Source organism: Musa acuminata, chromosome BXJ2-3, assembly GCF_036884655.1.
Source record: "Musa acuminata AAA Group cultivar baxijiao chromosome BXJ2-3, Cavendish_Baxijiao_AAA, whole genome shotgun sequence".
NCBI classification, from domain to species: Eukaryota; Viridiplantae; Streptophyta; class Magnoliopsida; order Zingiberales; family Musaceae; genus Musa; species Musa acuminata.
The window spans coordinates 43,405,244-43,428,357 of record NC_088340.1 but is presented as its reverse complement, the minus strand read 5'-3'; the positions used below and the strand labels follow the sequence as shown (position 1 = coordinate 43,428,357).

Genomic DNA, 23,114 nt, shown 5'->3' with positions numbered 1-23,114 from the left:
CTCCCGTCCGTAGGCGACGGTACAAATCATGGCCGTTCATCTGACGCTTTGCGTGACCGCGACGCCGTGCTTTTACTCCTGCCACGGAGCCCGAGCCTGTCCCAATGCTTTTACTGCAGCTTCGTTCCTCTCCCAAACGGTAACAAAAGGGGCAACCAAATGTGTTTCTAATTATTCTTTGTCCTCCCCCTCTTCCCTCCCTCCCTCCCTTTCTCTCTCTCTCTCTCTCTCTCTCGCTCGTAGAGGTCGAAGCCTTGCGGTCGACCGATACCGACCAGGATCTCGCCCTCGGGGAGCTGCTCGATCGGCGGGCGGCTCGTGGCCGCGACCGGGTTTACCGTCGCGGCGTGGTGGAGTGGGCGTTCGTATTGATCTTTCGTCGGTCGAGAAGTCGGGTTTGGATTCCACCGGGGCAGCGGCGTCGGCCGCCGGTGGAGCCGCCGGCGGATGGCGTTGTTCAGGAGGCTCTTCTACCGTAAGCCGCCGGATCGGCTGCTGGAAATTTCGGAACGAGTCTATGGTACTTCCTCTCTCTCTCTCTCTCTCTCTCGCTTGACCTAAGAGCATAATTCGTCTCTCGGGCATCAGTGAGGTTTCGCCGGTTGATGGTTTATTGAGTGGTAATTTGTGGAATTCTGTTGGTTTTGCTCCACAGTTGAGGTTAAGATAGTACTTGAATGTTGTTGATATCTCGGAACGACTCTATAGTACTTCCTCCCTTCCTTGCGCGAAGAGCATAATTCATCTCTCGGAATTAATGAGGTTTTTCGGCTTGATGGACTCTTGAGTGGTAATTTGAGGAATTCTGCTGGTTTTGCTTCACATTTGAGGTTAAGATAGGCGGGTCGGTTCTTGACTGTTGTTGATATTCTCTGACATTCAGGAAGTGACGTTCCTTTTCTATTTCTTTGCTGCACAAATTGACAAGTTCTCGCAGATAGTTGACTCTTATCAAACTAATAGAAATGTGCTGCACCTTTTGGCCTTTCAAGGGCTCTGGAGGTTATATAAATTATTGGAACTTATTGTTTGATCTTAGGAAACATAATGCTGCCAATCAATTGAAAATTTAAACCCAAAACTAAATTTCTAATTAGTATTAGATTTCTTCTCGAGTTTTATAGTTTTGTCCTGATTTGCTATGCCTATGACGTTCTAAATTCTTTTTGGTCTTGCTATAATTCGCTTTCAGAAAGTTCAAAATTCAAAATGTCTTACTGTTCTTTTTGTTGCAGTGTTCGACTGCTGCTTCTCAGCAGAAACTCTTGGGGAAAATGATTACAAGGACTACATGGATGGCATAGTCACCCAACTGCATGATTATTTCCCAGATGCCTCCTTCATGGTATTTAATTTCAAAGAAGGAGATAAAAGGAGCCAAATCTCAGACATTTTGACCGAGTCTGATATGACGGTCATGGACTATCCCTTACAGTATGAAGGGTGTCCTTTGCTTCCATTGGAGATGATCCACCACTTTTTGAAGTCTAGTGTGAGCTGGCTGTCAATGGAAGGGCAACATAATGTGTTGCTGATGCACTGTGAGAGAGGATGTTGGCCTGTACTTGCCTTCATGCTTGCTGGTTTACTCCTTTACAGAAAACAGTATACTGGTGAGCAAAAGACTCTTGAAATGGTGAATAAACAAGCCCCTAAAGAGCTACACCATCTTTTGTCTCCTTTGAACCCACAACCTTCGCACCTGAGATATCTTCAGTACATATCAAGACGGGGAAATGCACCAGAATGGCCTCCAAAGGATATATCCTTCACATTGGAATGCTTGATTCTTAGGATCGTACCTAATTTTGATGGGGAAGGAGGTTGCAGGCCAATGGTTCGCATTTATGGTCAAGACCCATTGGCTCCCAATAGTAGGAGTTCAAAGATTCTTTTCTCAACATCTAAGACAAAGAAGCATGTTCGGCACTACAAACAGGTAATGCATAGTTCTTTCATCTAAATGAAATTGTCCTTCAAGTTTACCAAGTGTTGGACTGTCACTGCAGGCAGAGGCTACACCAGTAAAGTTAAAAACTCGATGTCGTGTTCAAGGAGATGTAGTTGTTGAATGCATCCATATGGATAAAGATCTGGAACATGAGGAGATAATGTTCAGGATTATGTTCAATACAGCTTTTGTCCACTCTAGCATTCTGATGCTGTCTCGTGAGGAGATCGATGTTGTATGGAATGCCAAGGATCAGTTTTCGAGGGATTTCAAAGCTGATGTAGGTGCCTATTTTTTTCCTAGTTTGTCTATTTGTTCCTGGTAGGATTCGATTTTAAGTATATGTTATGCGTGAACCAGGTAATATTTTCGGACTTCGATTCTTTTGAATCTGACTCAAGCACAGATACATTGGTTGAAGATGGTGATGAAACAGAAGGTGCTTTCACAGAGGCAGAAGATTTTTTTGAGGCTGAAGAGATATTTACCAACTCCTACTCGCATAATGCAAATCGAGATCCTAAAGGTACTACTACATTTCGAAATGGAACTTCTGTTGATGGTGGGAATCCCAATTCAGAAATCTACAGTTCGACTAATGAAGCAAGGAGTAGTTTTGAGACAAGCAAAGCTGAAGAGGATTCAGAGACAAGGGCTTCCCAACTGTTAACAGATACGGTTAGCAAATGTATCATGGTAGAAACCCGTAGTATACCTGGTCCAGCTGAGACTAGTTCTGGCTTTGGCAAATGTAAGCATGATGGTGAACTTGTAACAGAGAAATCAGTGACTTCAGAATCTATGGTTCAGATTGAAGAGAAGAGTATGATAGAAAGCAGCACATTGCGACAGAACACTGTTACTTCAATGGATGAAAAACAAAAATTAATAAAGATTAACAATGTTAAGCAGGAGACTGACAATGGAATGGGTTTGGTGATTATGACAGAGAATTTAATTGATTTAGAAACTGCAGAGACAATCGAAAGCATATGGGAAAACAATGACTCTAATAATGGCTCAGAAAACATTATCGGGAGGAGACCCAATGCTGTTGATGAAATTCCTAGTCCGGAGAAACATAATCTTGAAAAAGAGATTGATTCTAGCACCTATCAAGATAAAGTTGAACATCATAGTGAAAGTATGTTGAGTTCTCCAACTGTGGCAGAAGACAGAATGACTAAATTTTCAACTATTGCTGTCAGTAGTGATGATAAGATTATTAGTGAAAATTCGATATTTTTGGATTGCACAGTTACTTGTGAGGGGAAGAATATAGTAGAACTCAGCAACTTTAAACATGAGGTCAAGGATATCATTACACTTGATGTTGAAGGGAAGAATATAGTTGAACCCTGCAACATTGAGCAAGATGCATGCGACCTGGTTTCTGAAAAGACAATGACCTCATGCAACATGAGTTGCAAGGCAGAAATCTCGATTCCGACAAAAGAAGCCAATAACAAATTAGGAAAAATTGAATCAAAAGTCAATCCAGAGAATATTAATTCCAGGACAACTCAGCTTGAGAATGATCACAATCAAGAAAACCAGCATACATTAAGAGAAATTAAATTCAAGTACAAAAGAGAGCCAGACGAAGGTGTTGCTCGAAATAAGACAGATACCAAGAATTTTAATCAGAAGTTAGGAAATGGTGAGTATAAGCAGGCTCTAGAAATGTCTTTGCATACCACCTCAGAGAAACCTGCCCCACCTCCACCCCCTCCTCCAGGTCAACGTGGTAGTGCTCCTCCACCACCACCACCACCTCCTGGAGCACGTGCACCTCCTCCAGCCCCACCTAGGGCACCAGGAGCTCCGCCGCCTCCTCCATCTAGTTCTCTATCTAATGCTAGAGGGTTATTGCCAAATGGGGGAAGAGGCCGTGGACTCTCACGTTCTATGGGTGTAAATTCAGCAAATTTGACATCCCGTAGGTTATCATTGAAGCCGCTGCACTGGGTGAAAGTAACATTAGCTGTTGAAGGAAGCTTATGGGATGAATTACAAAGATCTGGTGATGCTTTGAGGTTATACAAGTGCTTAATTTTCACTTTTCTAGTAACATTCTTCTTTACAAGTGTTGCTTTTAGTTTTGGATGTTCTTCCTCATTTTGTGTAGCCTTTTACTTGCAGTGCTTCTGATTTTGATGTGTCAGAACTTGAGAGCCTCTTCTCTGCTATGGTTCCTAAAACAGGTGATAGCTCTAAAGAGGGGCGTCGTAAATCTCTTGGATCACAATCAGATAAAGTTCATCTAGTAAGTCCTTGATATCTAAATCTAAAAATATTACTTTGAGAAATGGAAGTTTTCACTGTTCATTTATAGTTGTTTTAGATTGTTTAACTTATATGTCATTGTCCATGATAATGCTCTTCAGTCTATGCGTACACACAAAAAGAAGGATAATTCCCTAGGGGGCATATGAGAGAAACTTGAAAAGTGGGAAGGAACCAACTGGAGAAAGAAAACAGTTTGAGAAAGATGATATTTATGCAATGAGCCCGAACATGAGACCTCTAGAAAGATGATATTTATGTAAACTTTAGCTGTAATTTATAAAAAAATTTCGTTATATTCAAAAAATAATTTTAAACCGAAATAAGATTAACCATTTTTAATGCTATTGTTGAAAATATATATATTTTTCTCTTGTATTCTTTTTCTTCTTTCTCTTCTTTCCTTGCTTCTTCTCTTTTTTTGTTCTCTTCTTCTCTATCTTCTTATCAAATAGTAGTATTGGAAAGGATCCATATGACTTATGAGATTCAAATCCAATGAAACTCTCTCTCTCTCTCTCTCTCTCTCTCTCTTAGAGCAAAGGAACAAAAGGAACCCACATGTGAAGGCAAAGTGAAGCATTTTTCCTTGCATGCAGCAGTGTGACTGACTTAACAATGTGAATAAGACTGAAGCAGCAGGGCTGCAGCGGAAAGTCAGTGGGATTCAAGTGTGCTCGACTCCTTATCTTCCTTCTATTCTCCCATCCTCTTATCCTTTCCTTTCCAACTGGAGAAGCATCAGTGGCATGCTCCCTACTGCTTTTCTTCCTCTCTTCCTGCCACCGTTGCATAAATTTTGTAACTCTACCGTGTTATTATTAGCAAATTAGACAGCTAGATAGTTTTTGGTTATAGACCTTGATTTTAAGTAAAAGATTTCTTCCTTCCTTTACTACATTTTCTCTCTTTATGAATAAAAGAATTGGCTTTGATAAATAAGGATGATGACATTTCTTGAGTTCTTTTAATGATTCATGGCTTAACTTGTGGCTGAATGCAGACATTGTTTCTTCTGTATAGATTTTAATTAACAAGCTCTTTTAATTTTAATTTTGTTTATAGATTGCATTAAGACGTGCCAATAACACTGAAATCATGCTGACGAAGATCAAGATGCCACTTCCTGACTTGATGGTAAGTTTGACTGTAGTGGTGCGTTATGTTTATTGGTTATATCCCTTTATTTTGCCTTTGTATGAATTGTTGATACAGAATTCATGATGCACCATTCTTTCTCTGTCCGCTACTTCTGACTACAGAAGAGATATTATGCATTGTAGGCAACAACCTAAATAATGTGTACACTGGGTTTTTAATTGTGTTTTGGCTATTGATCATACTAAACGTGAATGTACTTTGGTGTGCATCTTTGGTATAACATGAATGTATCTGCTTCTTGCAATTATTATGTTGCAGAATTATGTTCTTACTTTTTAGTCTTGTGGTAAAAGTGAGAAGATGGCCTAGGATATTATAGGTTAAAAGATAGTGTTGAGTATTGCAGATTTTGAAGCTTTTAATGGTCTCCTGAGAAAAATTAATCTATTTTAGTAGAAATTGAACTATAATAGCAAGCATCTCTTACAACTAGGCAGCAAACTAGTGGCAAACTGAAAGCAGAGACTTTGCTTTGTGTCTATCACAGTAGATTGTAGCTCACATTAATGTACTTTTTGTAAATTGTTTCTCAGTATCTACAGAAAACTAAACATAGATTCTACAATTATACTAATATGTTCATGTATAATCACCTAAACAGACAATATGCACATTTTATGCAGGCATATGTCATCCATCCTTACATGCTTTTGTAAAAATTGAGCTATTCTCTTTTACCATGACTGCTCATCAGCTAGACACTGATAGCATGAACAAGCTAAACTCTAAAATTCAAAATATTAGTTGTATTCTTGAAGGCGGAAGTGGCTCTAATGATATATCTGATACCTCAGAGTGCTGCTTTAGCATTGGATGACTCTATTTTGGATGTTGACCAAGTGGAAAATCTCATTAAGTTTTGTCCAACCAAAGAGGAAATGGATCTTCTCAAGGTACATGTTAGAATTGTTGATGATCACATTTGTCTTGACTTCAGTCGCTTCCCCTTTCCATTGAGGTTCGTATATATATTTTTTCTGGTTTTGATTTATAGGGATATACCGGTGACAAGGAAAAACTCGGGAAGTGTGAGCAGGTAAAGTACTCAACTGCTTGTCCTTGAGACTTCCTTGGACTATATATCTGAAATTAATTTTCATGGTTTTGCTAGGTAGAAAAACAAGAGAACTTATGGTGTTAGTATTTACATGCCAGTTGACTAATTATAAGTTTCTTAAATAATTAAAGTTTTACATGCGCCTGATGTTTACTTACGCCAGATGATTATAGACCCAATTATGAACTAAAGTTGTGCCCATATATCAACGAATATGGAATCCCATGCTATTCCACTTTAATCTCTCACTCTAAATTAAGAAAAAATCTTTTTACAGGATTCCAGAAGTTCAGAGATCTCTAATGGGTGGTCAACCCAATTTAAATATTAAAGTCTAATTATAGATTTGTTATAGCACCAAGCATGACTTTATCATATCAACTGGTTTCCAATCAGACCACAGTGTTCTATATAATTATTGTCCAAATTTTGTCCTATTCTTGATCCACTTAGATATGCTTTTGTTTTAGATTCATGTTCAAGTTTTTTAATCATGTGTGAGATGCCCTTGTCATCAGAGTTACCTTTGGCTTCTTTCTGGACATAACTTGAATAAGCTTCTATGGTTTTGACTTATTTTAACATGTGCTGCTATATGTTAGTCTTCCTTGAACATTTTCTATGGTTGCTCCCCTAGTTTTAACTTTTAACAAGCTATTTCAAGTTGCATCTTTCCATTCGTATCTTTATACTCCTTTCTCCTAGTTCATCTCTAAGTAGTATTAAGCTTTGTAAATCTTCAATTTTTGTTATGCTTTCTGTAGCTTTAGGGGGTAGAGGTCATTAGAAGAGATTATAAGAGCTTTGCCAAACCTTTCTCACAAGGATACACGATAGGAAAATGTGGTTTTCTGTTTCATTCTTGCTTCACACCAATCACAAATTGAACCAGACTTCTGCCACTTTCTTATCCAAGATGCGGCTAGAATGGAATTCTCCTTTTAAGCAGTTTGTATAAATATCTTACTTTGCCTGAAGCTATGGATTTTAAACTGTTTCTTTCTTAGAGGTCCTTTACTGTTTCTCTGTTTCATGTCTATATAATGATATGTTATTGAAGGTGTCAGCTAGCTTAGTTGGTAAAGGTTTTGATGGTTTATCGCGAAGTCCTAAGTCTGAATCTCACTTTCGTCACTTACCCTTCGCACAAAAAAATTGTTATTCATGTCTATATAATGATATTGTTTCTCTGTTTCATGGTCATTCTCATTCTTTGCTTTGAATCTGTCTTTGCTTATTATATTAAAAGAAAATTTTCATTTGACATTTAAATGGTGCAGTTTTTCTTGGAGCTGATGAAAGTTCCACGGGTGGAATCTAAATTAAGGGTTTTTTCTTTCAAGATTCAGTTTGGCTCTCAGGTTGTACTTATGTCTATTCTGTTTTTGTTTATAAGAGAACATGATGGATTAGGATCTACTGTCCCACCTTTTCCCAGGTTTCTGATCTTAAAAAGAGTTTGAGCAGTATAGACTCTGCTTGTGAACAGGTGTGTGAATACTCTGTCTTCCCTTCCTATTTTTTTAATTATGACATTTATATTCATGACAATTGGCTTGTTAGATTCGCAATTCTATCAAACTGAAGGAAATCATGAAGAAAATTCTTTTCCTTGGCAATACCATAAATCAAGGAACTGCAAGAGGTAATTCCAATTTTCACATACACTGAAAGGTCTTTGTTTCTCACATACATGTGGGTGATAAGATATGCTAGACTTTGTTCAATTAAAAGTAGTCAAATCTGTAATCACTAACAAAATTGTTTTGTTTGTTAATTTTTTTTGTTCTTTATTTAATTTTTTATATTTTTGTTTGTTCTTTATTTGTCCAATGAGCAAAATTGTCAAAAATCATTGCGATTTATATAATAGGTTGTACATGGAAATGCCATGGACACCACCAAATGCTTCATAAATGTAGCGTAATGGGTTATACATGGGAATGTCAGGAACACCAACAAATATTGGATAAATGTAGCTTCAAGCAAATGGCTTTAGCCTGTCAAGATGAAAAACACATTTCCCTTTCGATGTACAGATACATAATCCAAACCAAGCAGGGTTAGTTGTTTAAATAATTTTAAAATTATGGTTGTTGTTTGGCCTGACTAATTCCATAAAAAAAAAGCATACTTAACATGTTGAAGAAACAACCTAATAGATGTTAGTGTTGCAAATGAAATGAGCATATGAGTAATATGTCTGAAACATTTTAAGCAGCTCAATATAAAATTATATATGATGAATATGTAAGAGAAGCAATTTAGTTCATATTTATATTATTGAGCTATGGGCATGTTAATATATGAAGGTAATATGCAGTCAACAATCCTAGGAAATATGCATAATAGGAAAACAAATGTGGCACTTACGGCAAATTTCAGGACCAGTTAAATATGAAGTATGAACAATATCATCTAGCTTATGAGGAAAACTAAGTCAAGTCCTACAGTTCAAGTGAAATTAGTGGTGCTTATGGTACATGATTTTGTCAATTAGGATGTGAGACAAATCACAGCATTGTTTCAAGGGATCAACTCTTGCACGGTTGTGTTTTCACTCAACACCCTCCCATAGTGATAGATTTTGCTATGACTTAGTCCAAGCTTCTGACCTATATCGGCTGTTTGAAAAGTGGTTCGACTTCGTCCAAACTTCTGTTGGATACTTGACGCTAATGGTTTAGTTCAGAATCTGCCACACATTGGGCCAGGAAGCAGCTCAATTCAGAAATTCTCCTTGATGCACTTATGTTTTGGTTTCTATAGAACAATAGGGAAGAAATAATATCTTTTCTGACCATTTATTAGTGCATTAATTGTACTCGGAGTTATGAAAATAATGCTATAGTGAGTTTTGTCAATTATATTACTCTAGGAACTTGGTCAAAATCATGACAATAGCCATCAGATGTGGAGGTAAGGCTATGCTTACCTGACCCTCAGACCCTACACTGACAGGAATCTCATGTTATTAGGGGCATTCGGTAGGCTCTGATTTTCTAATTTACCTTCATTTAAAACAACAATTTGATTAAACTTGCAGGCTCAGCTATTGGTTTCCATTTGGACAGTCTTCTTAAACTTTCTGATACTCGTGCTACTAATAACAAGATGACTCTTATGCACTATTTGTGCAAGGTATGATACATTTGATATCTTTAATGTTGTCCATGTTATTTCAATTTCATAGTGAATTTTCTAATTTTTTGGCTGAAAATGCTACATATGAGCATGTACTTGCATTTTGTTGATTAGACATGCTTGCAATTCTATCAAAGATACCCCATTTACTGTTCATAACTTGGTTTTAACTTGACATAAAGCTGTCCTTTTTCATATTGTTCAACAAATTTTCTGCTTACGAAAATGTGTCTATATTGTAACATTTACCTCTGCATTGATAATGCAGGGCTTTTGTTAAATATGTTAAAATAGATTCACAGTCTAGGTTATCTTCACAAATGGAAGACCCAGCTATTGTTGCTTTCTATTATCTGGAGTCCTGGACAAGTAATATTCCTCAACATACAAATATATTATGGCTGCTGATTTGATTAAGATACTTTAACTACAAGGTAGGTTTTCCCTAGAATGGCTTGGTACATACGGTACCGACAGCTGGTCGATACACCAGTATGGACCGATAATGCGAACCATGATCTGGACAACCCAACATACAAATTATTATGGCTGCTGATTCAATTAAGATGCTTCAACTGCAAGATAGGTTTTCCCTGGCTTGGTTTGTCGGTCAGTGAATCATGATTCTATAAATATAAAAAGAGTAAATGATATATGCAAACATAGAGGATTAATAGCAAACTTGGCCAAAACTTTTGAATGTTGTTTAATTTGTAATCATAGATTCATCATGTCAAAATGGAGTTCTTTATACTGTCAATTTTCCTCTCCTTTTTTCTTCGATATATTGTTTCATCTATTAATCTTATAAACATTTTGGCATGAAATCAGTCGCTTGCTTCGAGATCTCCACATCTTCTGGATTTTCATGAGGATCTTATTAGCTTGGAAGCTACATCAAAGGTTTTACTTTGTTTTGCTATTATTGTTGGTTATACTACAGCATGCAAGTGATAGATTTACCTACAAGTTTCCATATACAGATACAATTAAAATCCTTGGCTGAAGAAATGCAAGCCATTGTCAAGGGTTTAAGGAAGGTTGAAGTGGAGCTGAAAGCATCTGAAAATGATGGGCCCGCCTCAGAAATTTTCTGCAAAGTATGCCATCATTCAAGTTGTCTTTTTAAATATTTAGTTGTTGTAGATTTTTTCAAATTGTTCGTGGGCATTTAAATGTTGAATTCCTACTGCCCTTTTGACAATTTTGCTTGCAAATAAGTTTTTTTAGTTTTCTTTTTAATTATGGAAATTATGTGAACGCTTAGATGCATCTACATTGCACATGTCTTTTTGCATAACATGCTCTAATCATGTATCGTTTTGTCATTGCCATCCGAAAAATATTTCCATTTACTTGAGCACATTGGGCATATTGATTATGCTTTAGATGCTTATATAGACAGGCAGTCAAAATTTCCCATTATCAATGAAGCAGATGAACTGGTATATCTCCACTTGACAAGAAAAAGATTTTGTGTTACTATATATATGGATGATTTGTGATCCAGAAGGATAGGTTGGAGAAGTGGAAAAATGTGATGCTACTAAACGAGGATTGAACAGTCAGAGCAAGTTACTGTTACTTTGCTGTTTATTCTTAGAATGCAAAGGTTTTCAGTCTGTGATCTGGATTTTTCTGGATTTTTTTTCCTACTTAAAAAAAATCCATTTATACATGCATGTTGGCAAGTCAAACACATGTAGATGAGGGAAATGATGACAAATAGTAAATTAGTAAGGATCACCTTGTAAGGCTAAATACTCCTTGAGACAATAGTGAATATACTCTGAGCGAAAGGTGAAAAAAAACTCAATGCGGGGAATATGAGACCATGAGCTCTTGAACACTGTAAGAAGAATGTCATTTCTGACAATGTGCTTTTTAAGAATGATTAGATCTTACTGGAGTAGCATGGGGCATATGGAATCCTATGAAAACTAGTAAGGATCACCTTGCACCACTAAAGATACATGGGTGACAACATATGAGATCATGAGCTCTCAAGTAGTGGGAGGAGAATGTGATTTCTGACTATGTGCTTATTGAAGAATGGGCTAATTGGTTTGGCCAAAATATAGTGAAAAGGAAGGAACAGAAATGCCAAAAAACAAACTTATAAAAAAGAAGGTTCTACCATTTCTGGCATCTTCAATGATATAGCTATCCAGTGCAACAGCTGTAACTTTTGGTGAGATGCAGAGCCCTGTTTGACTACTACTGGTCAATGATTTGAGAAGATGCTAAGCTCGGACATCAGATGTGGTTTGATAAGCTATTGGTAGTGAGGGATGTGGAAAAAGCATATGCTTGTTATAGCTGTTCAACCATACACAAAGTCTACTGTGCAATACTTGGTTAATTTGAAATAGAAGTCCCAAGGGAGATGAAGAGCAGAAAGTTGACCGGTAGCAGAATGCATGGTGTATATTTTTTTTCCTTGAAGGAAGGATGTCGCCCTTGAATAGAGTTGTAATGCAAAAAAAAGTGTTTTTTTTGCCTCAACGATATGACACTTGATAGTAGAAAGCAGAAAATGTCCTATGTAGCCTAGTAGTTGAAATATTTTTTTGTTATTCTTGGCTTGAAATTTAATCCATTATCATTGCATTCTATGTAATGTGTTAACAATACATTATTTAGTACTCATCATCACGTCACTGTCGCTTATGTGGCATGTCATACATCACACTCCTTGTTCATATTTTTAGCTTATTTTAAACAGCTGATTATATTTTATTTTTTACGTATCCAGCTCAATATATGCTATATATGTGATGCTGTGATAAGTCCTATTAAGTCAGAGTCTGATATGTGAAGGTTGTTTATTTCTCTTCTTTTTCCCTGATTGGACCAGATTTTCATGTGCATCAAATTTTTATTAACTCATTGCCCTTTTTATTGTTTAGACCTTGAAGGAGTTTGTTGTTGTTGCTGAAGCTAAAGTGCGGTCACTAACAACATTATATACATCAGTGGTGGGCTGCCTGCTAGTCACTCATAAGAACATATATCACTGATTTTTTATGTCTACCATGTTATGTATCACACATCTTCCTTACATATTTTGAGTGTTGACAGGGTAGAAATGCAGATGCTCTTGTACTATATTTTGGTGAAAATCCTGCAAAATGTCCACTTGAACAAGGTCTAGTAGCTTCTTTATTGGATAAGTCTTGTTAAATGAAGGCTTCAATTCTTTTTAAACCATCAACACCCATTTTCATGATTTATGTTCATTATACCTTCTTCTGATGCATACTTGGGCCATACAAAGATTAGAAACTTTGATTTCTTTATCAAATTGCTATCAGCAGTTCTTTTAGATCTATTAAAAAGCATATTTTACCCTTCTATTATGCTTGTGATGGTAGGTCTTGCAAAAATTGTGTAATTGCCTATCCTGCATCTCTCTGATTGAAATAACAAAATTGAGCATTGCTATTCCTTGAATATGTAGTTCATTTAGTGATCATTCTGACTTTATGTTTAACTGATAATCTAGTGGTGATTAGTGGTAATGTTTTTTCTTGAAATTGGAAACAATCTGAACTCAACAGTTGTCTTTCTATTGGATCATTTGTAAATGTTACTTTCCCATTGGCTATTTGGCTTGTTCATGCCTTTTTAAGATGTAACTTGATCCTCACAAAGTAGTGTTGTCATTCTCTTTTCTCATTTACTCTCTCATGTCTTGGGAAATTTAGAATTGTTGCTTCTATTACGAGGATCATGGAATAGATTCCTTATTTCAATTACCGGACCCTTGCTGGTCCATGGCTGGACCGGTACCAGTTCAGTCCATGCTAGCATCCCGAGACACAGTATGCAGGTATCGGTACCAGAGGGAGATGGGAGGAAGAGGAGAAAGAGAGGAGAAGAATAGAAGAGTAAATAGGGGTAGAAGACAGGCGACAAGCTGTAGACAGTGGCCTGGGTGGGCAAGTTGTGTGTGACGTCAGTGTTAAAAAATTTAATTCAGACTGAACTCTCTGAAAAGGGGCAATCTGCAACTTGATTCATGCTCAGATTGGCAATTACTGATGGATAAGAAGGATTGTGCTATGCTGAATAGGGACTCAACTTTAGTTTGCCTTAGTGGAATAAACCACAATATGGTTAATTAATGTAGTAGATGTTTTTTGCCACTTACTAGTACCTAGGAATTATGGGCAAGATCCACCCTTAATAAACTTATTTTGGATATGATGGTTATAAAGAGTTGACATCAAATTGACAGGCAATTACAAAAGTCTTGTCAAGTCTTCATTAAAGCTTCGAGTCATACTCCATGTTTTGCCCTATATTCAAGAAAATGATTTGGTTTCTAATTGAAAATTATTAGCAAGCTATCAATCATGATTATGGCAAAGAGGGAGATATGATTGACGCATCTATAGCAAGATGTTCCAATTCCTGCTGTCTGCTCATAAGTGATTTTGTAAGTAATTAGCATTTTCCCTTGTAAATATATGGTTCCTAGTTGTCAAAGGTGTTTCTAATAAGATAAGATTTATGGTATGTTGAATATATATATCTATAGATATAAGGGTGAATTCCCTAGAAAAGTCCCTTATTTTGGGCTTTTACTAGAGGTGCCCTTTCCCTTAGTCCTAAAATACCCTAGAATTCTAGGGTGAATTCCCTAGAAAAGCCCCTTATATGAACCGATGAACTGGTCCAAGGATTTGGACTGATTGTCACTGTTCTTATGGACCAGTTCAATCCTCATTTTGTTTAACGCCAAAAACAGTGGTCTTCCTCCTCTTTCTCAGATTCAATCAAGCAACCCATCTCCACTCCCCCTTCTCCTAAGACATCTCTATTCTTCCACTTTCTTGTATAAGTGTAAAAGTTTTTTATCATTTTCTATTTCTTTTTTAATAAGATTTTTATGAGGTTTGAAGAAGGGTCTAATAAGATATTCCACATGAACGGTCCAAGGGGATTTAAAGGATAAGAAATCAGTTATAGTGTTTTTGTAACTACTACAGTGTCAACACTGTAAATATTATAAATAAGTAGTCACAAATTTTTTTTCTATATATACAAACTCAAGATATACTAAATTTAGAATTCTAATTCATATGAACATAATTTACAGTGAGGAGCTTACACAAACATTTCAAGTTATAAAATGTTATTTTTAAAATGTGGTTACAATATTTAAAATATGATTATAGTCTTTTGTTTTCTTAAAAAGGATACTGAGGGTGTTGAAAAATACTGTAATTGGATAGTTATATACTTGTTCTGATTTTCTTCATTTCATACATACTTAATATACAAAACTTATGATGAATCAAAGTATAATGTTATACAAAGAGAGACCATTATAAGTAGAAACACAAAATGAGGAAGAACTTTAAAAGGTGGAGAAGACTTGCATATTTCATGAGAAGGTGGTAGAGTGGATATGTTTTAGGAGAAGGGGAGGAGAAGAGATGGGTTGCTCGGTTGAATATGTGAAGAGGAAGAATATTATTTTTGATGTTAAACCCAAAATGAGGATTGGATTGGTCTATAGGAATAGTGACATTTGGTCCAAATCCTTGGATCAATTGACCTTGGTCCATAGGAAAAATGCTGGAACTGTCATGGATATCCTGTCAAGGATTTTGGAGACTAAGGGAACGGAGCACTGTTAGGAAAAAAACGAAAAGGGATACCTCCAGGGAAAAGTCCAAAATGAGGGAAAGGGGGACATTGTCAGGAGAAAAAGAAAAAGGACACCTTTACGGAAAAGCCCAAAATGAAGAATTTTTCCAGGGAATTTATCCTAGATTTGATATTTATGATTTATCAGATATATCGTCCAAAACATAGTATATGCTACTCTTTCTTTGAAGTAGAAAAACAAGGATGAAATTTGACCAACGATAAAGTTGATCGTATATGGACACCATAGTATGTAAAACAAGGATGAAAAAGGACACCATAGTATATGCTACTCTTTCTTTGAAGTAGAAAAATAAGAATGAACAATTTGATTGTATCAGAGTGATAAATTACATGTGACAACAGAAGTGGATTGTTATTTCAGAACTATACACTTTCACAAGAACAAAACAAGAGTAAACTCACAATATGATGAAGTTATCAAAGAAGTTTGTGATTTATCGGTAAAATGTCATGTATAAGCTGCTCTAACAGGGCATAAAATCAACTTCTTAGACTCTGAGAACGAGTAGATAGAGTCTGCAACTGAACTTTTATGTTAAGAATGGAGAATAAACAAAATAGTGTGCCTGATAACCTTGATCATAATGGTTTTTTTGATTAAATGTTGGGTTTGAAAGGATAACATAGCAGTCAAATAAGAGTTGAAGGTAGTGAGAATATCCATGAGCTTCCAGTTTAGGGGAATGATTATATATATATGTATATATATATATATATATATGTATGTATATGTATATATGTATGTATATGTATATATATATGTATATATATATAGTGTCACAATTTTTATGGTCGATACTGATTTGGCATGCTTAATCTCTTCTTTCCAAACTATGGTGTGTGTGCAGCTATCAGCTCTCCTCAACCTTGTATATTATCTGTCAAGAAGCGGTCTGATTTGTTTTTGTACTATCATCTTGTGTGCCATCTCACCTTTGTTAATTAAGTCCATTCACAAACTAATATATCCACTTGTTAATCAAGTCCTTGATGTGTGTAAAATTTGTTCTCCAGTTAAAATGATCTGCAGAAATCGTTAATGCAGTTCTCTCTACACTTTTGAACTTCATTTTGATGTTCAAGCGAGCACATCAGGAGAATTGCCAGCAAGCTGAACTTGAGAAGAAGAAAGCTCAACAGGGGAGAGAGATGGAGAAGCCGAAATCATCATTGTCAAACAGTAAAATTGTTAGTGCCTGACCACTAAAGTTTGCTAATTCCATGTTTCCTAGTGAATCCATTATATTTGCTTACTCTTCTACCAAATATTTGTCAACAGGATTTGAAGGAAAGAAGCTTGAGCCAGCAGTTGCAGGAAACGAAGCAGAAGACTAAGTCTACATACAGACGTGAAAAAGACATTAGATGACCTGTACTTGCCTAACACCGGCTTACATATTATCTACTGCCTGCCTGGGGGATCTGTGTGCCATTACATCGTGCAAGGTCCCCGGCCAACTGGGGAGACAGACAGCGCTGAATCTAGGCACTGGTTCAAGCACGATAGGCCCCAGTTCAAGCATAATACTGGAGTCATGGTACAGGGACACTCTCAATAGTGACCACCTCCATGACATGCGCGAGCTGCTCAGCTTCTTTGTGATCTAATTCTTGTACAGAGCTATAGTCTCCAACAGGTGAACTTGGATACTAGACGTCAGATTGATCAATATGCTGCGGCCAGTCAAGCATGACCAAATTATGTGATCTAATTCTTGTAAAGAACTAACCCCTCTGTCCATTTGATCTCTTTTTTCGTTTCTTATTCTTGCCATTTATTTTATTTGCAGCGGCTTGGTACGGCTAGATTTCAGAAATTGTAAATTAGGTGTGAGAAGTAATCTGTAGGTTAAGATTTGTATCGAGCCTAATTCTAATCCCATCGGTCCTAATGGAGCCCAATTTTCCCGATTATGATGTCTGTGAATCTGTATGTTGTATCTATCGTCTCGTTGTAAACCTTAAGGATGAGGATTGATACATATTTCTGATGGCCGCTGTCAGCTGATCGGTATACAAAAAGCTATATGTTTGTTTTCTCAAAACGGACGAAAATTACATACAATGAAGTCCTGTAGAATGTGGGATGTTTTAAGTCATGTCAACATTTTCTTCCTTCACTTTTGAGTGTGTTAACATGTGTTTTTATGCTAACAATGTCTTGATATAAGTGAGTCCGTTCTTTCTGTTATTTCTTTTCCCTTTTCTTTTTGTTGTTGGAGACTGATCCTAAAATTTCAATACTGAAAAGGGCCTCTTGATGCCTTGTGAAAATATCTTTATCTGTTTCTTTTTTGTAAAAATAAGTGGTGAATAGACCAATTGGCCTCAGCTCTTCCTACCTTTGGTTGTATTTTATCTCTTTGGTATTGCCCTTTTATCCTAAGTCACACCTTAAATCATGCATGCATCATCCCAATCTCACTCCACATTCTCTATTGCAAACTTTTTTCCTTCAATCTCATTTCACAGATCTTTAAGGCCCCATTTCCCTTAAAGATCTGCCATAAACTGAAAGAAGATGACACTCGAGCCCCTGTCCAGCTGAGTGAAGATACAAATGGGATTACAGGCCTGGCCTGCACCCAAAGCACAGCCCAAAACCTGTGATCTCAAAGCATTGTCACCTCTCCAACTAATTTTCCTAAGACCATCCTTCCCTTATTTTCCTTGCATGTCATATCATAAATCTTAATCCCCAAATTCTGTTCCAGATTGGTCATAAAGAAACAGAGCAATCAAGACCTTGAAGGTACAAACATAAATTTGGGCCAAGCCCAAGCCCAAGAGATGGGTGAGCCTGAGCAACTAATCTCAATACTCGACAACTCGCCAACTAATCTTGGAATGCAATTACACTCTTCTCTCATCTCCTTAAGCATTGCTCAGTTCCTCTTCTATGATTTCCATGACTCTCTCATACCATCACTTTTTCTCCCCTTCCGATCATCATCAAGGGAAACTAAATCTATCCATATTTTAGTAGAATAAACATAAAACAGGAGGAGTCCCGCAAGAATCTGCATTCACGCATCGAAAGTTAAGAGGAAAAAGAAAAAAGGACAGCACGATATTGGATGAACTGAAAGCAGCAGCAAACGGATTAAAGCTCCAGAACTACTCTTATGTATACGTCTGAACAACAAGCCTCATGCGATTAGCACTGTATCTACGCTGTCCAACATTGCAGCAAACAGATGACAGATGCATGATTCAGAGAATTCAAACAAGCGAAGTTACCTACGGATTAGTGATCCGAGGCTGAAATCAAGAAGACTCGGATTCAGTGGACGAGTATACCTCCCTATCACCATCGGTGGTGGAGGCGGAATCTACCATGATCGAAACAAAATCGTCGGCAGCGACCACGACGATGGGCGCAGGTGAGTCAGGCGGGGCACTCGACTTGCTGAACTCGATCATGCGCTTCCCGATCTCCCTGGTGTAGATCTGGAGGATCTCCAGCCCGTAGTCGTAGTCTGAGAAGGAACAGACGCCGTCGCAATTGGCGGCGGCGAAGGCCTCCTGCTCGATGATGAGAGCAATGGAGGAAGCCTCCTCGACGGAGACGACGTCGTAGCACTTGGTGAGGACGGAGGGGGAGGAAAGGGTCTCGACCAGGCGCTGGATCACGGCGTCCCGCGACTCCTGCGACGGCGGCCACATGTTGAGGGAGACGTCGAGAAGACCGGCCGACGCCGCCGAAGTGGGATCGAGTTCATCGCCTGCCTCGATGGAGTAGGCCACTTCGCCATCTCTCGCCATTGTGGCCTTCTTGGGATTTCTGTTGTAACTGGAAAGGGCCGACGGTTATTTAAAGGCCCTCTTCGGGGACGGACCGCTTCCAATGGGCCGGCCTTGCGATCTTTATTTTTGAGCCGACCACTTCTCAACCCAAATGCGTTCCCGGACAGGCGGACCCATCTATCCAAAGTCATCTTGCTGCGAGCTCACTTGTTCCTGCGACCAAAGCCAAGTCCACCTCCTCCCGCCACTCCACGCTCCGCGTCTCGCAGTAGCCCGTCTTCACCTCATTGGCGAAGTAACTCACCCACACGCGGACCCCGAGTCTCCACCTCACCACCCTCCCCTCCATCTCCCTTCCCACCCTCCACTCTATCGTCTCCGGCAGCTCGTCCCCTGCCACCACCACCCCGCCCGCCTTGCTGAACGCCCTCCCCGACCCGCTGTACCTCAGCCTCATCCCTACCCTCCGGTCCGCTTCGCCGCCGCCCGCGCCGCTTTCTGGCCTCGACGCCGCCACCTCCGCCCCCGTGGCGCCGTCGTGGAGCACCCCATCGAACACGCCCGCGCCGCCCTCCGCCTCCTGCTCCCACAGCCAGCTGCGCCCCCGCGCCCTCGTCGCCGTGCGTGCCGTCGCCTTCACGCCGGCCGCCTTCCCTTCCCCGAACCGCCCCTTCACCGTACGCGTCGCCTCCACCTCCTTCTCCGGGTTCCCACTCGACCGGCCCAGGCTCGGGCCGGTGGCGTAGCTCGACCCCAGTTCCGGCCCCACCCACACCCGGGCCCGCGACGGGAAGTGCCGTTCGGCCTCCAGGACGCCGTCATCCACTTCTTTTCGCCTCCCGAACCGGAGCCGGACCACGTTGAGCCGTACACTGTCGACACGGACGCTCACCCGGATAAACCGCGGGTCCCGCATGCAGACCCTGGACTCTAATTGTACGACGGCTTCGAGCTGCTGGTGAGCCAAGGTGTAGCGTAGCACGGAGTCCTTCGGCTCCAGGTTCGGGCTGCCGGTCGAGCCACTGGAACCAAACCGGGCCATGGCCGGCACCGGAGCGAAGCCCTTCAGGACCCAAAGCCCGTGCCTCTCTGCGGCGTAGGAGGGGCAGCAGCCGACCGGGAGAAGGCCTCCGGGGTCGCCGCCCTGAAGCTCGCGGAGGATGCACCAACTTGGTCAGCATGTAGCCGAGGGAGCGCATGAAGCGCTCCTCGACGTCCGGCCCGAGGGAAAGGAGGACGCCACGTAGAGCGATCCGGCAGCCGAGGGCTTGCTCGAGGGGGGAGTCAAGAGCTCGGAAGAACAGGAAGCCGGCGTCGGCAGGAGCTTCAGTGGCGCAAGTCCAGAAAAGCCGGAGGAAGAAAACGAGGGAGAAGAAAGATGCAGTCTGCTCGTCACCACCGAGGGCACCCGAAATGGATTCCTGGTCGAACTTGATCGCAGAAAACGAGAAAGAAGAGGGAGACATGGAGATAGTCTCACGGAGGAGCTGGAGGAGGAGAGGGATATGAGGGGATGAAGGGGATACGGGATCCGACAGCCATAGGGCACGAGAGGTGTTGGAGGGATGGAAACCGTGGAGTGTAATGGAGAAGGTGAGGAGGGTCTCCGCGCCGGAGCCGGCGGTGCGGTCGGCTGCGAGGCAGATCGTCTTTTCGTCGGCTGACGCAAGAACAAGAGACGGAGGGGCGGAAGGCCATCGCGATGGCTCAGGGAGAGCGGCGACCCAAGACCACACGTCCTCCATGGCTCCTCTACGCTTACGGAAGTGAGACTGGTGCCGTCTAAGCTTCTCCGTGGGCGTCCGATGTTGCAGGGGGAGGGATGCGTCGACGCAATAAAAGGCACAACCTAACAGTTGACGTAACTTTAGGACCCACAGACTGCCACGAACGGCGGTCCGTGGGATTGGATCATCGACGTATAAGCATAAGACACATGGCGATACGTAGCGTGCTTTGACCGGTCAAGCAATTCTTCTGTGTGCGGACCGCTTCATTTCCTTCTCTAATCAACTGCAGGCACTCAAGATGAAAGCAGAAGTCGTATGTACCGCATGCAGAATTCTCGAAATCCAGGGCATGAAGCCATGGTTTTCTGTTTCTTCTTCGTTTCCCGTGTGCACTCATCTGACTTCTCATTCCATAATACTTTTCCATCACTTCTTCGATTCATCAAGGGACGTAAGAAAATTTACATGAAGTTAATTTTCTGCTACTCCTTCGGAGTAAGGCATATCTAGAATCTGAGACTGGTTGTTGTTGTTGTCTGAGAGAAGCCGCGATGTGAAGCGGAGAAAAAGCTAACATTTCATGATCCACACAACCAGATCGAGATGTCTCCCATCTGAAGTCGCAAGGGATGGATGCAGTAGCTCGACGTAGTGGATGTGCGTCGAATAACGAGGCACTTAAGGCTACCACATGTTAACACGAGAAGATACGATGCTCCACGTCAGTCCTAATGAACTCGGCCGCCATGGACATTGCAAGCATTATATTCTTGAGTCTCTTTCTTCCTCCTCTTCCAGAATGGGTGGAGCTCACACTCTCGGCTGAGACGAAACATACTCTTCCGTGATGCAGTGGAGCTTCTCAGTGAGGAGGCATGGTTTGGATGCCTGAGACCCGCCATTTTTATCGGAGGAGAAGCTTGTTTCCTCCACCCTATTAGTACTTCCACTGCACCCTCTTTGATGCTGAGGCGATCACCAGTATCTTTAGGGCGTATGCTTACATGTAACCGTCTCCCGAGCTACATAAAACCATGCAGAACGACGAAGGAACATCTTCTCGACTTCTCGATGCAAGCAACCGCCATCCGTATATCTCGTGCAGACGCCAGCCGTGGCAAACAGCGCCCGTGTAGCCGCCCCTCGTTGATGCATCACATAGAAATGTATTAACCGGTCGTCAATATAAATGAGCCTGCGAAGAATCATGAATTCAGGGAGAAGCCATCAACCTCCCGCTATCGATCTTTCAAAGTATAAAAGTCGACCCCTGAAAAAGGATTGGAATTTTTTATTATTCTTATTTTACTACTAATTTTATCATCGAAAGGGTCGAGTTGGGAACTCCCCCAATGCCGACCACTTATGCGGGAGCCTGGTAGAGCTAGGGCACACCTCGGCTCGATTCCAAAACCCTGAGAAAATCCAAACCCTCATAGTCAAGTGTAGAATCCATCTCAGATGGACAATCAGTACCTCGTGATTGCCTTAGCCAGACATTCCTCTACTCTAACTACCACCTAGAACTGCCATGTGGTTCTCCAAGACGAACTTGCGCCTTTGGGATGGGATAAGTCATACCGACTCCCTAGTTAATGGAGACCTGAAGCCCACTACGACGGAGAGGCCCACTACTATGAAGCCCCTATCCCACTATAGCAAAACCTATTGTAACATCCTAGATTTTTTTTTATAGGATCATATCTTTCTATAAGTACATTTAGAGCCAAATAAATAAATATTACTTTATTCATAACTTGTAAATATTTATTTTAATTTATTTATTCGTCAAAATATAAGTCAAAAGTATTTATCGAAGAACATAATGATGTGAATTCGAAGAAACATTCAAGTGGCTCTACCTAGCAATAGAAAAAAGTCTGCTCTTTACTTGAATATAGTCTAATGCTAGTGGGAGATTGCTCTGAAAATAAAAAACAAACAAATTTAGCAACATTAAGTAGAAACCCCTATAAGTCAACTAAAAATGAATAAATGATCAAAAATTAATCATCCCTTTGGCATATATCAAATACTCGAAGGAGTACACACCCAACTACGGATTAAGAGACTTTATCTTACAGGATAAGTTTGTGTTCTCTCAATAATGGATAGAGACAAACCTATATCGCACTCTCAATAATGGATAGAGTGATGTCCCTCACCCGCCAAAGTGGGAACACGTTTCTCCCAACAGTATATGGAGGAATCGTCTAACCACCATATTTGATGACAAGCTAATCCTTGAAAGGAATCGTCGTACTTACCCTCTGTAGGAAAATAATATAATCTGTATGTCTATATTTGGATAAAATAATATATTTAAATAATTTTTAAAAATATTATTAATGTCAAA

The 23,114-nt window shown here is 40.0% G+C and overlaps 2 protein-coding genes and 1 pseudogene across 4 annotated transcripts; 1 reads left to right on the top strand and 2 right to left on the bottom strand.

Moving 5' to 3' along the window:
* Positions 1–308: 308 nt before the first annotated feature.
* On the top strand, positions 309–17,195 carry LOC135608484 (formin-like protein 5). Of its 3 annotated transcripts, XM_065101413.1 has the most exons (18): positions 309–520; positions 1,236–1,939; positions 2,010–2,231; positions 2,312–3,987; positions 4,094–4,217; positions 5,303–5,374; positions 6,193–6,291; positions 6,393–6,434; positions 7,736–7,816; positions 7,894–7,944; positions 8,019–8,100; positions 9,502–9,596; positions 10,431–10,502; positions 10,583–10,699; positions 12,509–12,577; positions 12,681–12,747; positions 16,327–16,469; positions 16,561–17,195. In XM_065101413.1, exons 1-18 carry the CDS (start codon positions 448–450, stop codon positions 16,648–16,650), a joined length of 3,879 nt encoding a protein of 1,292 aa, XP_064957485.1. In that variant the 5' UTR covers positions 309–447; the 3' UTR covers positions 16,651–17,195. The 3 variants fall into 3 exon arrangements, 2 of the variants coding, with proteins under 2 accessions (XP_064957485.1, XP_064957486.1); XM_065101414.1 differs by lacking the exon at positions 16,561–17,195 and having other exon boundaries at positions 16,296–16,459; XR_010485529.1 differs by lacking the exons at positions 12,509–12,577; positions 12,681–12,747 and having other exon boundaries at positions 16,561–16,700.
* Positions 17,196–18,415: 1,220 nt separating this feature from the next.
* LOC103980065 (uncharacterized) lies at positions 18,416–20,853 on the bottom strand (annotated as a pseudogene).
* On the bottom strand, positions 18,549–19,046 carry LOC103979841 (MFP1 attachment factor 1). The gene has a single exon (XM_009396057.3). It carries the CDS (start codon positions 19,044–19,046, stop codon positions 18,549–18,551), a length of 498 nt encoding a protein of 165 aa, XP_009394332.2.
* Positions 20,854–23,114: the final 2,261 nt, after the last annotated feature.

Bases quoted from the DNA above. Each gene is read 5' to 3' on its own strand.
- LOC135608484 (XM_065101413.1), top strand. From the start codon at position 448: ATGGCGTTGTTCAGGAGGCTCTTCTACCGTAAGCCGCCGGATCGGCTG. The intron at 4,218-5,302 runs GTAAGTCCTTGA...TTTTGTTTATAG, and splicing joins AATCAGATAAAGTTCATCTA to ATTGCATTAAGACGTGCCAA. The intron at 5,375-6,192 runs GTAAGTTTGACT...CTGATACCTCAG, and splicing joins TGCCACTTCCTGACTTGATG to AGTGCTGCTTTAGCATTGGA.
- LOC103979841 (XM_009396057.3), bottom strand. From the start codon at position 19,046: ATGGCGAGAGATGGCGAAGTGGCCTACTCCATCGAGGCAGGCGATGAA.